This window comes from Phacochoerus africanus, chromosome 8, assembly GCF_016906955.1.
Source record: "Phacochoerus africanus isolate WHEZ1 chromosome 8, ROS_Pafr_v1, whole genome shotgun sequence".
Lineage (NCBI taxonomy): Eukaryota > Metazoa > Chordata > Mammalia > Artiodactyla > Suidae > Phacochoerus > Phacochoerus africanus.
In genome coordinates, this window is record NC_062551.1 from 80,394,141 (window position 1) to 80,409,681 (window position 15,541).

Consider the following 15,541-nt stretch of genomic DNA (forward strand, 5'->3'; position numbering starts at 1 on the left):
AATCAGAAACTTTAAAACTTCAACCTGCAGAATCCAATCCCCTTGTCAAGCCTTGACCCCATCCCGTGCTGGACGGTGGCCTCTAGTGGCCGCCTGTGGTACTGCATCCCAGTGACTATTCAGTGACTGAATAGTTAGTTCATTCCTGTCAGTAGTTAGTGAGCATATACTATACGCTCAGCCTGGGGGGGTCCTGGAAATAAACCAGACAAGGTCCCTGCCCAGGAAGCCTGCAGTCTTTAGAGAAGACACATGTATATCAGAATAATGAGTGGGAGAGGAGACAATGGACCTGCAGTCTCTGGCTGGGTGGTATTGTGCTGAGTCTTGAATGATAAGTAGGGAACTAACAGGCAAATGAGGAAAAGGTATTTCAGACAAGGGCAACGGCAAAGGCTGGGTGTTCAGGGAAGGTTGGATTGCCAAATAAAATACAGGACATCAGGGAACATTTGAATTTCTCAAATTAAATTTTAAGTATGTCTGAAAGAATGCATGGGACATATTTATACTAAAATTATTCGTTTATCTGAAATTAGATTTAGCTGAGTATTCTGGGGTTTTCTTTTTCTTTTTTCTTTTCTTTTTTTTTTTTTTTTTGCTTTTTTTAGGGCCACACCTGCAGCATATGGAGGTTCCCAGGCTAAAGCTACAGATGCTAGCCTACCCCACAGCCACAGCAATGCAGGATCCAAGCCGCATCTGCAACCTACACCACAGCTCACGGCAATGCCAGATCCTTAACCCACTGAGTGAGGCCAGGGATAGAACCTGCCACCTTCATGGTTACCAGTCGGATTCATTTCCACTGTGCCACAATGGAAATTCTTTTTTTTTTTTTAGGTCTTTTTATAGGGCCACACTTGTAGCATATGGAGGTTCCCAGCCTAGGGGTCGAATCAGAGCTGTAGCTGCCAGCCTACCCCACAGCCACAGCAATGCCAGATCCGAGCTGCATCTGTGACCTAAATCACAGCTTACAGCAACACCAGATCCTTAACCCACTGAGCAAGGCCAGAGATCGAACCCATGTCCTCATGGATACTAGTCGGGATTGTTAACCATTGAGCCACAATAGGAACTCCTCTGGGTTTTTAAAATTCTGTTTGTTTTAATTTGTTTTTTTCTCAATTTTATTTTTGAGACTAATCTTTTATATTACACTGCAGACTTTTTTTTTTTTTTTTGGTCTCTTTAGAGTCACACTTGTGACATATGGAGATTCCCAGGCTAGGGGTCAAATTGGAGCTGTAGCTGCAGGCCTAAGCCACAGCCACAACAACATAGGATCCATAGCTGCGTCTGCAACCTACACCACAGCTCATAGCAACGCTGGATCCTTAACCCACTGAGTGAGGCCGGGGATCAAACCTGTGTCCTCATGGATGCTAGTCAGATTCCTTTCTTGAGCCATGATGGGAACTCCGATTCTGTTTTGTTTTGTTTTTCTAAATCTGACACCTCTACCAGGGAAAGGGGAAGCAGCTGCTTATAGCTGGAGCCTACAGGACCCTGGGGATGTGGCAGAAGAGAATGGCAAAAGCCGGGTCACAGAGAGTCTGGAATGCCAGGCTAAGGAGTACCGGCTTCACTTTGTGATCATTGGGAAAAGCCTCTGCATGCAGGCCCTGTGCTTTGTGCAAAACACAGCCCCGTCCCTCTGGAGTTTACAGTCAAGGCAGGGCCCAGGATGATGGGACATAGCAGAAACCCCCACCTGTGGCACCAACAGCAAATGCTCCAAGGCACAGAGAGCAGGGAGGCACATCTGGCTAGGAGGTCAAAGTGGCTTCCTGAAGGAGGGGTCGAGCGATCTGGCTCCTATCTGCTGGCTCAAGACTTTCTCTAGGCTGCTGCCCCCACATCCCAAGCTCCTTCTCACCTCCTTGCCTTTGCACCTGTTGCTCCTTCTCAGAAACACCCTCCCCCTTCTTTGCCTGGGTGACTTCTATTTGTTCTTGAAGATTCCATTCCAGGAGTTCCCATCGTGGCTCAGCAGAAATGAATCCGACTAGGAACCAAGAGGTTGCAGGTTTGATCCCTGGCCTCGCTCAGTGGGTTCAGGATCTGGCGTTGCCGTGAGCTGTGCTGCAGGTTGCAGACGCGGCTCAGATCCTGCCTTTCTGTGGCTGTGGCGTAGGCCGGCAGCTGCAGCTCCAATTAGACCCCTAGCCTGGGAACCTCCATATGCTGCAAGTGTGGCCCTAAAAGGGAAAAAAAAAATTATGTAAGATTCCATTCCAGTTTCCCCTACTCTCCAGGGAGCTTTCCTTGACATCATCGGATATCCCCCATCCAGGCCAGGTCACCTATGATTATTATTATCCCCATTTTAGGGATGAAGGAAAAGAGGCAGAGAGAAGTTAAGGAACTTGCCCAAGGTCACAAAGGTACTAAGTTAGGGTTTGAACCCAGAAAGTCTGGCTCCAGGTTGCGATCTTAACCTCTACAGTGTAACAAATTGTAATTACATTATTGCAATGTCATTGTGCAATTACATAATAGAACGGTAGTGACAATTCTTATCTGTAATAACACTGGTCACACTGAATTTGTTTCATGAGTTTTCAAGGTCTCTGGGTACCTGGACATGACCATGATTAACATGTACAATCAGGTGTGCATTTTCTGCATAAGGGTTCATTGCTTTTCATCAGTTTCTCACAGTGGTTCATGATCCTCAAAGGTTAAGATCTCCACACGATTTGCTTTTCTAAACTGGGCTCTCCAAGGAGGCCAGGGCTTGTACTTTACCCGCTATGGGTCCCTAGTGCCCAACCCAGGGCCTAGTGCAAAGAGGGCATTTGGGGAAGGTTTGCTGCATAGCCAACAGGTGCTCAAATGAGCACCATGTAGGCTGGGAAACATCTGCATCAACTCAAGCACTTCTCCACTGCATCAGCTGGATCTCTGTCTTGCCTCAGACTCTTCAAGCCACCCTGGGCAGTGCTCAGGTCAGAACTGGCATTGAGGAGGGAACACTAGGTCCTGGGTACCCTAAGCCATGGATAGTAGAGGTGGCTTCATGCAGGAGCCTGATTTTGTGTCCCAAAGCAGCCACCAACTGATTTCTGTCACTTTGAGCATCATTTTCCCCTCTGGCCCTTAATTCTTACCTCACTCAAATGTGCTGAGATTGAAAGGGGCTTCTTCCACTTAATCCATAGAGGCATGGGGCAGGGAAGGGGGACAGAGGTGAGTAAAGTGGGCCCTCTCTCTGTGGTCTCTAAGAATCTGTCTACTCCTCAGGGTGTGCACACAGTGCCCACTCAGTATATGTGTATTAGTCAGCTGTTGCTGAGATGATGCTGCAGAACAAACAAGTCCAACAGTCCAATGGCTTACAAGTGGCCATTTTTCTTGCTTATAGGTTTGTGCCTGTAGGTCAACTGAGGTGGTGCTGTTTCAGCCTAGAAATTAAGTCAAGGTCTTCTCCACATGTTTCTCATTCTGGAACCAGCTATTACCCAGGTTAAGCCTCCCCTTGGCAGATGGCAGAAGTACAAGAAACTAGGTCAAATCAACAAGCACATGTAAAAGCCTCTACTTGCATCATGCTCTCTAGAATATTCCAACAGCCAAAGCAAGTCACGTGGCCAAATTCAGCATCCACAAGGCAAAGAAATGTACTCTGCCTTCTTTCATGGGAAGTGTTGCAAAACCATATGCAAAGGGTTTGGGTGTGTGATTCCATTACAGGAGGGAGTGAAGAATTTGGAGCCTCAGATGTCTGTCCAGTAGGCACACCTGCCCCAAGTGGCAGGAGTGCTCGGTGGACTCTGGACAACCACCTCACTAACTGTTTTCTCTGTTCCTCGGCAGGAGCTGAGTGAGTACAACGCCACAGCCATAAAAAGCCCCACCAACACAGTCACTGTGCAGGGCCTCAAAGCCGGCGCCATCTATGTCTTCCAGGTGCGGGCACGCACCGTGGCGGGCTACGGGCGCTACAGTGGCAAGATGTACTTCCAGACCATGACAGAAGGTAAGCAGGGTCAAGGAGGCAGGAGGAGGGTGTGGACTCTACAAACAGAACATTCCTATAAAGTGCCTTTGTGCAAATTAGAAAAGGCATCCCCCCCATCTTGTAGATGTCAATTCTCCCTCCTTCTCTCCTGGGTGAGAACCTTTGTGCACTGTACAGACTGCACAACCATATACAGAAGCACTGTTTCTGTGGCCCAGAAGGGATATGGGCCATTACCATCATGTCCTTTCCCAGGACTCTTAGGAGCACAGCCTAACTTGCAGAGCCATTCTGAGCAAGCTACACCATTCCCAGATCCAATTTTTCTCAACTATAAAGTGAAAGTGTCATAGTCAACCTGAGGGAGCAGGTTTTATCCATACACAACTCGAATGACTTGCATTTGGATTGAGAAGAATTCTGAAGCCATGCCTGAGCTCAGCAGGGAGAAGTGCTGGGATTGATTAGTAATGTCTGCCCTGGGCAAGCAAATGGTAGGTTGTAGCCCTTGTGCTATGAGTCTCTGAGTCTGGGGCCACATGGTCCCTAAGCACCCTTCCTGCTCTCATAATCTTTGAGAAGCAGCATATTTAAAGAATATGGGCTCTGATGCCTGACAGATGGAAGTTATAAGTGCTGATTTAGCTCTAGCTGTGTGGCCCTAACCAACTCATCTTACCTCTCTGAGCCTTAGTTTTCTCATCTATAAATGGGGACAGTAACAACTATCTCATTATCATCATCATCATCAAACTAATGCAAGGACTGGGGAGAAATGTAAAGGACCTAGCACAGGCTAGGACTAGGTCTCACATAGTTAGGGCTCACCAAATGGTAGTTAAGGTCATAGCTGTCATTGCTGTAAACCTGGGGACCCTTTCCCCAACCAGCCAAACTCCAGGGAAGAATATTTAAGACCAGACTCCAGCAGCCCTTCTTAGCATCTGCTTCAACCCCTGAGGTCTGCATGGACATCAACCTTTGCCTAATCTCAGAGGCTCTTGGACCCCTGAATCCTTGTCTTATCACAGAAATCCTCTCTTATAACTCCCCCATCTCTCCCAGTACTCAGCTCCTCTGTAAAATCCCTCTTCCTCACGGCCAGCGTTCTTCACCTCTCTAGGCCCTCTTGTACGTTGAGTGTCACTGACCTAGGAACTAGGGGACTGTCCTAAGATCTTTATTAATTCAACAAGTACATAATGGTGCTGAGGACCCAGAAGTTACCTAGTCCCTGACTTCAACTAGCTTCCGTCAGGTCATGCAGGCAACAAAAATTAGTAATAATAAAATTTTAAACAATGAAGATGTTGATGGCAGTGAGAATGTACCTACTGGCTTCTAAGAGTCAGACCAATGTAAAATGAGATAATGCATTTTACACATTATCTCATTTAAGCCCATGGCCTTGGGTCAAACAGACATGGGTTTAAATGCTGGCCTTGGGAGTTCCCGTCGTGGCGCAGTGGTTAACGAATCCAACTAGGAACCATGAGGTTGCGGGTTCGGTCCCTGCCCTTGCTCAGTGGGTTAACGATCCGGCGTTGCTGTGAGCTGTGGTGTAGGTTGCAGAAGCGGCTTGGATCCCGAGTTGCTGTGGCATTGGCGTAGGCCGGCGGCTACAGCTCCGATTCGACCCCTAGCCTGGGAACCTCCATATATGCCGCAGGAGCGGCCCAAAGAAATAGCAAAAAGACAAAAAAAATAAAAAAATAAATGCTGGCCTTGGCCACTTACTAACTGTGTGACCTTAGACAAGTCACAGTTTTGCTAAGCCTCAGTTTGCTGATCTATTAAATGGGGTGATTACAGGCAGTGCATCATAGGACTGTTCTGAGAATCACACAGGTACTTAGCGCCATGACTGACACTTAAAAACAGTAAGAGTTAATACTTGCTGAGTGCTCACTGTGTGCTTCAAGCTATTCTAAGTGCATTACACAGAAACCCTATGAGATGGGAACTACTATTCTCCCCATTTTACAGATGAGAAAACTGAGCCACAAGAGGTAAGCCACAGATAGTAAGTGGCACCACTGAGACTCAAACCCAGGGAGTTTGGCTTCAGTCTGTGCTTTTAACTGCCTTTGTATATGTGTCAGCTTATTACTCTTATTGATTCTCATATCAACATTGAGAAGTTTGGTATTATTATGCCTTTTTTTTTTTTTTTTTTTTTTTGTCTTTTGAGGGCTGCACCCATGGCATATGGAAGTTCCCAGGCTAGGGATCTAATCAGAGTTATAGCTGCCGGCCTACACCACAGCCACAGCAATGCCAGATCCGAGCCACGTCTACAACCTACACCATAGCTCACAGCAACACCGGATCCTTAACCCACTGAGTGAGGCCAGGGATCGAACCCACAAACTTATGGCTCCTAGTCAGATTTGTTTTTGCTGCACCACGACAGGAACTCGTTATGCCCATTTTATAGATGCGAAAATTGAGGCTTGGGGCAGTTCCTGGACTTGTCTAAGGTTACTTGTGAGGGAGTGGCAGCCAGTTCACCTGAGCACAACAAATGCTCCGTCAGGAATGGAACACAGCCTAGGGATCCCTAGACCCTGTGCAGTGGAGATGCAGTGGCTTATGTCCCCCAGAGCCAGGCTGAGAACACTGCACTGTGCTTTCTCCGCAGCCGAGTACCAGACAAGCATCCAGGAGAAGCTGCCACTCATCATCGGCTCCTCGGCGGCTGGCCTGGTCTTCCTCATCGCTGTGGTTGTTATCGCCATCGTGTGTAACAGGTGGGTGGTGTCCCCTGACCTGGTCCAGGCCTGGCTGTCCAAGAGGGCTGTCCATCCATTCTGCCATTCCTGAACCGTGTTTGTGAACAGAGGAGGCCGGAGAGGTCTGAGAACCATGAGTGGCCTCCCCATCTTCTAAACAGCCTCCTTTGGGCTAGGTTGCCCTGGGCAAGTCCACTGTTCGAGAAGGTGGCACACTGAGACACTCATGCTTCAGCATGAAGGGACATCTCAGAACAGTGGGTGAGCAAGACTGCAGGATGCCAGTGGCTAGGGGATGGGGGAGAGGGAGTGCAGGTCTGCCCACTTTCCGCTCTCGCAGGGCCCCCTTCATGAACAGGGCCACAAGCAGGCTGAGGGACTCCAGTAAGCCCCCTGGCCAAGGTGGCTGGAAAGAAGGAAAAAGGACAGAGACAGAGAGGTAGAGGAAAGGGCATCCCCAGCAGCTGGCACAGCCTGTGCAGAGGCAGGCCGTGGGACTGATTCCCAGACGTCTGCCGGGTATAATGCAAAGACAGACCATCCAGGAGTTCCCATCGTGGCTCAGTGGTTAATGAATCTGACTAGGAACCATGAGGTTGCAGGTTCGATCCCTGGCCTCGCTCAGTGGGTTGAGGATCCAGCGTTGCTGTGGCTGTGGTGTAGGCCGGCAGCTATAGCTCCAATTCAACCCCTAGCCTGGGAACCTCCGTATGCCGTGGGTGTGGCCCTAGAAAAGACACCCACACACACACAAAAAAAAAGGTGGACCTTTCCTTCCTCCTTAAACAGCTCCCCACTCTACAACAGAGTAGGTCATAGGTCAGATGAACAGAAGCCCCTGGGTTTTGGGGCCAGAGGGAGAGAAAACTTTGCTCTTTGAAAGGGGCCTTTAAAAAATTATTTTTTATTTTATTTATTTTTTTTTTGTCTGTTGTTGTTGTTGCTATTTCTTGGGCCGCTCCCGCGGCATATGGAGGTTCCCAGGCTAGGGGTTGAATCGGAGCTGTAGCCACCGGCCTACGCCAGAGCCACAGCAACGCGGGATCCGAGCCGCGTCTGCAACCTACACCACAGCTCACGGCAACGCCAGATTGTTAACCCACTGAGCAAGGGCAGGGACTGAACCCGCAACCTCATGGTTCCTAGTTGAATTCGTTAACCACTGCGCCACGACGGGAACTCCAAAAATTATTTTTAAAAAATGAACTAAGTTCCCACTGTGGCACAACAGAATTGATGTGTCTCTGCAGCATTAGGACTCAGGTTCCATCCCCAGGCGGCACAGTGGGTTAAAGGATCTGGTGTAGGCTGCAGTTGTGGCTTGGATCTGAGAATCTGGCCCAAGAACTCCATATACCTCGGGTGGCCAAAAAAGGAAAATAAATAAATAAAAATTACTATTTTTTATTTTGTTTTTTCTAGGGCCGCACCCATGGCATATGGAGGTTCCCAGTAGGAGTCTAATCAGAGCCATTGCTGCCGGCCTACACCAGAGCCACAGCAACGTGGGATCTGAGCCACATCTGCAACCTACACCACGGCTCACGGCAACACTGGATCCTACGCCCACTGAGTAAGGCCTGGGATCGAACCTGCAACCTCATGGTTCCTAGTTGGATTTGTTAACCACTGAGCCACGACGGGAATTCCAAAAACTATTTTTTTAAAAAGAAGTTCCTGATATGGCTCAGTGGGTTAAGAACCCGACATAGTGTCTGTGAGGATGCGGTTCAATCCCTGGCCTCACTCAGTGGGTTAAGGATCCGTCCTTGTTACCTGCTGTGGCATAGATGTGGCTCAGATACTGCATTACCATGTTGGGGCTGCAGCTCCAATTCAAGTCCTAGCCTGGGAATTTTCACATGCCATGGATGCAGCCATACAAAAAAAAAAGAAAAAGAAAAAGAAAGAAAGAAAAGAAAGAAAAAGAAATGAACTATACTTAACATAAATAAATAAATAAATAAATAACAACTTAAAAGCCCGAGAGGAGTTCTCTTCATGGCTCAGCTGTTAATGAACCCGACCAGGTTGTGGTTCAATCCTTGGCAAAAAAAGAAAAAGAAATGAACTATACTTAACATAAATAAATAAATAAATAAATAAAAATTTAAAAGCCCAAGAGTTCTCTTCATGGTTCAGCTGTTAATGAACCCGACCAGGTTGTGGTTCAATCCTTGGCTTCGCTCAGTGGGTTAAAGATTCAGCATTGCTGTGAGCTGTGATGTAGGTCACAGATGCGGCCCGGATTCCGAGTTGCTGTGGCTGTGGTGTAGGCCAGCAGCTGTAGCTCCGACTCCACCCTAGCCTGGGAACCTCCATGTGCTGAGCGTGGCCTTAAAATAGGAAAAAAAAAAAAAAGCCAAAGAAAAGAAAGGGGCTTGACTTGAGAGGGGACAGGGGAAATAGTGAGCCTGGGTTTGAAGCAGAAGAGGTGGGACGGGACGGGCGGGGCCAGAGAGGGTGCCTGTCCAGGGGCAGGGAGAGAGCCCTCTGGCAAGGGGATGGTTTCAAGGGCCTCCCCACCCCCTCCCTATCACCCACCTTGTGGCTCCCAGTGCCCTGGGTGCCTCCGGGTGGCTCCAGCCCTTTGCTCTTGTTCCAGAAGACGGGGGTTTGAGCGTGCTGACTCTGAGTACACGGACAAGCTGCAGCACTACACCAGCGGCCACAGTACGTACTCCCCAGCGGGGCCGGCACCCGGGACCCTTCCCTCTCAGCTCCCCAGCTACTTCTCAGCCTGTTCCTCCGCCTTCTCCCTTGCTGCAGTCAGACTCAATGTCCTGCTGTTCCCTCTGCCCGGGGCAATGTCCCTTTCTCTTCACTGGGTAACCCTCACTCTCCCTCAGGCCTCAGCATATCCAGACCCCTCTTGAGAAGCCTTCCCTGACGCCCACCCCACCCTGGAGTTAGGGGTCTGTGCTTGCACAGCGCCCCCACCTGGCTGCATTGTGATGGTGGTGTCCTTGTCTCGGCACCCTTATAGCGGGGGCACCGAGGGACCTGAAATTGTGTCTGAAGTTCACCACTGCCTCCCTGACACCAGCACACTGCCCAGCACAGAGCAGGCACTAGACACAGATTTGCAGAATATATATGTGAGCTGAATAAGATGCTGAGAACCCCAGGCTCTGGCCTGGGAGGTAGCAGAAAGGAGGCGGGAGTTCCCCTGCTGTGCCTCCCCAGTGACTTCTGTTGCCACTTCCCCCACCCACTGCCTCTACTTCCCTCACTGTCCTGTCCTACCACAGGCCAGGCCGGTGGTGCGTGGGCCAAACCCACCCAGAGCAGATGTCCCCTCCAGGGGGCGGAGCATAGATTCCTCTCCATCAGACCCTGGCAGACCCAAGGTCATGTGGTGACAGTAGATATGGGTCCTCACTCCAGCTCACTTAGCAAACAGGAATTCCAAATAGGCCCAATAGAGGTTCTCAGACTGCACTCAGTGGGGTACCCTAGGGCTCTCATATAGCCACTGGGTGAGGAGGGGTCATCAGCATCCCTCCATTTGTCACATATTTATTGTTGGCCCCTTATGTATGCCAGGCACTGCTCTAAGTGCTGGGGACACACAAGTCAACACACCAAATGTCCCTGCCCAGGTGGAATTTAATTCTAGTGGGAGGGTCAGGGGTTTTTTTAGAAACACACGCAATAAGTGAGTAAAGCGTATGGTGTATCAGAAGATGAAAGCGCCGTGGAAAAAAGCAAAGTAGAACAGTGTGATCTGAGCACTGCAGGGGTCAGGACTGTTTTTAGATCAAGGAGAAGGGGCTGGCCTCATCGAGGTGGTTTCCTTTGAACAAAGGAACAGAGGAGCTGGGGAAGGGAGCTGTGTAGAACCTGAAGGAAGAGGCTCCCAGGCAGAGGGAACAGCCAGTGCAAAGGCCCTGAGGCCAGAGCGTGCTGGCAGGTTCAGGAACAGCCAGGAGGCCAGAGTGACTGGAGCAGTGAGGGGGCAGGAGCTGGAGGTACAAGGGGCCACAACATGCAGATTCTTGTCAACCATAGCAAAGCCATGGTTTTTATCCTGAGTGAAATGAGGAGCCTCTAGAAGGGTCTGAGCAAAAAAAACCTGATGTGCTCTGAGTTACCGTTTTCATGGGATTTCTGGCTGCCATGTGGAGAGTGGACTGAAGGGGCTGGACTACGCCAGGCAAGGACGGAGCAGGGACAGGGAGGTGGCTGTTGGAATAATCCAGGGAAGATATGATGGTGGCTGGACCAGGGTAGCAGAGGAGGAGCTGGTGGGAAGTGGTTAGATTCTGACATCCTTTGAAAGTAGAGCCACTCAGTTTCCTGCAAGGTTGGCTATGGCGATGCAAGAAAGGGCAGGGTCGGAGTTCTCTTGTGGTGCAGCGGGTTAAGGATCCAGCATTGTCAATGCAGCAGCTTGGGTTGCTGCTGTGGTGCAAGTTCGATCCCTGACCTGGGAATGTCCACATGCTGTGGGCGTGGCCGAAAAGAAAGAAAGAGCAGAATCCAGGAGTTCTAGGTATTTAGCCTCTGGGTAAGACTTAACTTGAGGAGTTCCCGTTGTGGCTCAGTGGTTAACGAACCCGACTAGGAACCATGAGGTTGTGGGTTTGATCCCTGGCCTAGCTCAGTGGGTTAAGGATCTGGCGTTGCCATGAGCTGTGGTGTAGGTTGCAGATGCAGCTTGGATCCGGCATTGATGTGGCTCTGGCATAGGTCGATGGCTACGGCTCTGATTCAACCAACCCCTAGCCTGGGAACCTTCATATGCCATGGGTATATGAAGACAAAAAGACAAAAAGACAAAAAGACCAAAAAAAAAAAAAAAGACTCAACTTGAAGTAAAATTTCCTGCTCTTAAAAATCATTTTAGACATAAGACGTAAAAATAATTAAACCATTAAAATTTCCAGAAGACAATTTGGGTAGTTATTTAACTGATATGTGGCTGGAAAAGCACTCTCTCAACATAAAAGCAATGGGAGCACCATAAGACGAAGGTGGACAAATTTAACTCCACTGAAATAAAAATCCACCTGTATGTTAAAAATAAAAGCCATGAATTCTACCACCTCATCCTCTTCCCCAAGTAGTAAAATCCTGATGGTAGATGTAGCTAAATGTATTGTGGTCTGTGTGCCAAGAATCGTTTTAATGCTTAACATGTATTTATGCATTTCATCCATATAATTTCCCACTTTGAGGGTGAGGAAACGGGGGCACAGAGAGGTCCCGCAGCTGCGCAGGGTGAAAGCTGGGGTACGAACCCAGGGTGTCCAGCTCCAGAGGGCACACTCTCAGTCAGCCACGCTGTGCTACCTGTAATCTTCTGGGCTAGAACACGACAGGCTCGCACACTCTGTCACCTGGAGCCATTTGAGAGCATCACTATTTAGAGTGTGAGTCAGCTACAAGGAAACAGGTGACAGCAGGGATGTATTTTAAAAATAGACCCCAGAATAGAGAACATGTTGTTCACAGATCAACACATGCTCAGGCCCAAGCTCCTGCTCTGTATCTGAGCAGGTTTTTTTTTTTTTCCCCTCAAAACACCACCAGCCCTGTGATCACTTATCCACTAGCAGCCCTGTGTGGCTGGAACAGAGGAGGAAGCTGAGACCCAGGTCTGTGTGTGATGGGCTCAAAGTCACTCTCGAGTCACTTTTCAGTTGTTTAGCAGGTGCTGAATGAGTACCGAGGAGGTCTCTGGTGCCTGGGTGTGGAACCAGAAGGACTCAGTCAGTTTTTCAACCTTACTCTGTTACTGGCCAGCTGGGGGACCTTGTGGAAGCCATCAAACCTGGATGAGCCTTGATATCTTTTTTTTTTTTTTTGGTTTTTAGGGCCACACCCGCAGCATATGGAGGTTCCCAGGGTAGGGGTCCAATCAGAGCTACAGCTGCTGGCCTATGCCACAGCAACACAGGACCCAAGCCGCATCTACGACCTATACCACAGCTCACAGCAACACCAGATCCTTGAACCCACTGAGTGAGAAGGCCAGGAATCGAACCTGCTGCGCCACGACGGGAACTCCCTTGGTATCTTTCTATGGGAAGCAGCAGAAATCATACTTCGTTCACAGAATTGTGAGGATGAGATGAATTAATGGATATTAAAATGCTTTGTAATAATAATATTTAATAATAGCCAATTCTTCTTTAGAACAGTTAACAATTATTCATTGCTTTCTATTTGCTAAATATTGTACTAAGCCCCTGAAAAGATTCTCATTTAGTCTTTGCAGGCTGCATATGAGGTAGGGGATTGACTGATCTATTATCTCCATTTTGTAGCTGAAAAAAAAAATGCATTCAGAGAGGTTAAGTGACTTGCCCACAGACACACAGCTGGATCAATACAGTGGCGGATCCTGAATTCAAACTCACAGGGCAGCTTATCTGTGACCATTATTACTGGCAGATGCAGAATTCAAACCCAGGTCTCTGGATGCCTGCTTCCTCTTCCCTCATCCTGAATTTCTCATGTGACTTCAGGATGGCAGTTGGTGACCCTGACAGTCCTAAATCTTTCAAACAGTAGCTCCGCATTTTCTGAAGACTCCTGCCGCAGAGGTCCCTATCCAACTTCAGTTCAGCAAATGCCCCTTCTGGGAACCAGGCCTTGTGCAAGGCTCTGGTCCCAGAGGCTCACATTCTACTCCAAGAGACAGTTGGGGAAGCACCCAGAAGAAACCGGTAGCCTAGTAGTTATAAGTGTAGACTCTCTAGCCAGATGACCTGGATTTAAACTACTTCCACCACTTATTAACCATGTCCATGTCCCCTTGGACAGGTCATCTAACCTTTCTTACACCACAGTTTCTTCATCCAAAAAAGAGGGATAATATTAGCATGGACCAAATGACACTGCCACTTTTATCGCTGGGAACAATCAAATACTGAATTTCATAGGGCTCAGCCTAATAACAGTATTTATCTAGGAACATTGTCAGGGAGGCGTAATTGGGTTGATACCTGTAACGTGCCTAGACCAGGGTCTGCTGAGTGGTGAATCCACGCTAAACTGTGAGCCCACAGTGTTAGTAATGGTGAGGTGAAACCAAAGGGTCACTGAAGCGGGGATGGCAAAGCTCAGAGCCGCACATTCCGAAAGCATTTATTAAGCATCTACTGTATGCCGCCTACACTTATACTCCAGAGAGAACATTCTCAAACAAGGGCTCGTAACTTGGGGTTCACGGATTTCCATGAGCTTCAAGGACCTGGGAACATTCCAAAATTATATGGATTTTGACTATGGACAGGTGCACACACGTGATTACCTTTCCAAGGGGCAGATTCATTGCTTTCATCAAATTCTTAAAGGTGTTTATGGCCCCAAAGGTGGAGGGAGAAGAAGACGTGTTAGTAAGCAGAGCCCTACCATTCCTTTGGTAAGCATTTACCGGGCACCCTCTATGTGCCAGGTCCTGGGATTTAGCAAGAATGAGACAGGCATGGCCTCTGCCCCCTTGGGGGAGAGCACATAAAACAAGCCCTCACAGACAAGAGAGTGTTCCAGAAAGGATGGCAGGAGGCTGTAGGCCTGTGAATCTGGGAGCCCTGATACCAGGTAGAAGAGCCATGCAGGCATCAGTGCCACAGGAGTGGGTGTGGAGACAGGGTGGCAGGAACCTGAGGAGAAAGCATCGGAATCCACTGATGCTAATCCAGGCAGGCTTCACAGAGGAGGTGGCTTTTGATCTGAACACAGCAAGGAAGATAAAGGTGTTACAGGTGGAAGGAACCACATGAACAAATGCATGGAGGTGGGAGTTCCCATTGTGGCTCAGCAGTAATGAACCCGACTAGTATCCATAAGAATGTGGGTTTATCCCTGGCCTCGATCAGTGGGTTAAGGATCCAATGTTGCCATGAGCTGTGGTGTAGGTTGCAGACATGGCTTGGATCCTGTGTTGCTGTGGCTATGGTGTAGGCTGGCAGCTGCAGCTCCAATTCGACCCCTAGCCTGGGAAATTCCATATGCCTTGGGTGCAGCCCTAAAATAAATAAATAAACAAAAGCATGGAGGCAAGAAATTATGAGGTGTGTCTGGGATCTCTGGGTAAATAATTCCTTGTGCTGGCATATAGAGGAGCAGGGAGCAGTAAGTGGGGTCCATCATGGAGCACTCAGAATGCTAAAGGCACTTTGTCCTATAAGCAAGAGAGAGCCCCCCTGACTAACACACCTGGCCAAGGCTTGGGGACAGCATCTGACCTGTGAGCAGCACCCACACAGGCTTTGAGCTCCTGCCGTGCTTCTCTTTTAACTCCCTGAGCTGACCCATTCCCATCCTCCCTTCCCAGTTGGCCCCACAGAAAGGGCTTCCCCTCAGTTCTGTCAGGAGGGAGGCGGAAAGTCAGTCACCAAGAACCACAGGCCAGGCACTGAGTCTGGGCAAAAAAAGGAGCATCTCCAGGGACCTGGTGCCCAGACTCTATGGAAGGCTGACTTGGGGAGGGAGTCGTTATGGCTGAATACTCCAAGAGGAGGAGGCATGGACCAGATCTGGGTGAATTTCCTCCAGGAGGCAGTGAGCAGCGTGATTAAGAGCACTGGCCTGGGAGTTCCTGCCATGGCACAGGGGGTTAAGGATCTGGCATTGCCACAGCTATGGGGTAGGTCACTGCTGTGGTTTGGATTCGATCCCTGGCCTGGGAACTTCCATATGCTGCAGGTGCAGCCATTAAAAAAAAAAAAAAAAAAAAAAAAAAGAGTCTCCATCGTGGCTCAGTGGAAACAAATCCAACTAAAAACCATGAGGTTTTAGGGGAAAAAAAATGTAATGTATACATGTAAGGATAACTTGATCCCCTTGCTGTATAGTGGGGAAAAAAAAAAAACCATGAGGTTTCGGGTTC

General features: G+C 48.8%; 1 protein-coding gene across 3 annotated transcripts in view; it reads left to right on the forward strand.

Moving 5' to 3' along the window:
* The window catches only part of EPHB2 (EPH receptor B2), a 194,859-nt gene that overhangs the window by 167,943 nt on the left and 11,375 nt on the right, over positions 1-15,541 (forward strand). The window contains exons 7-9 of one of the 3 annotated variants that reach the window (XM_047792387.1): positions 3,823-3,985; positions 6,609-6,717; positions 9,305-9,372. In XM_047792387.1, coding sequence (XP_047648343.1) covers positions 3,823-3,985; positions 6,609-6,717; positions 9,305-9,372 — 340 coding nt within the window. The remainder of the gene's footprint in view (positions 1-3,822; positions 3,986-6,608; positions 6,718-9,304; positions 9,373-15,541) is intronic. The other 2 variants (XM_047792388.1, XM_047792389.1) reach the window with 2 other exon arrangements.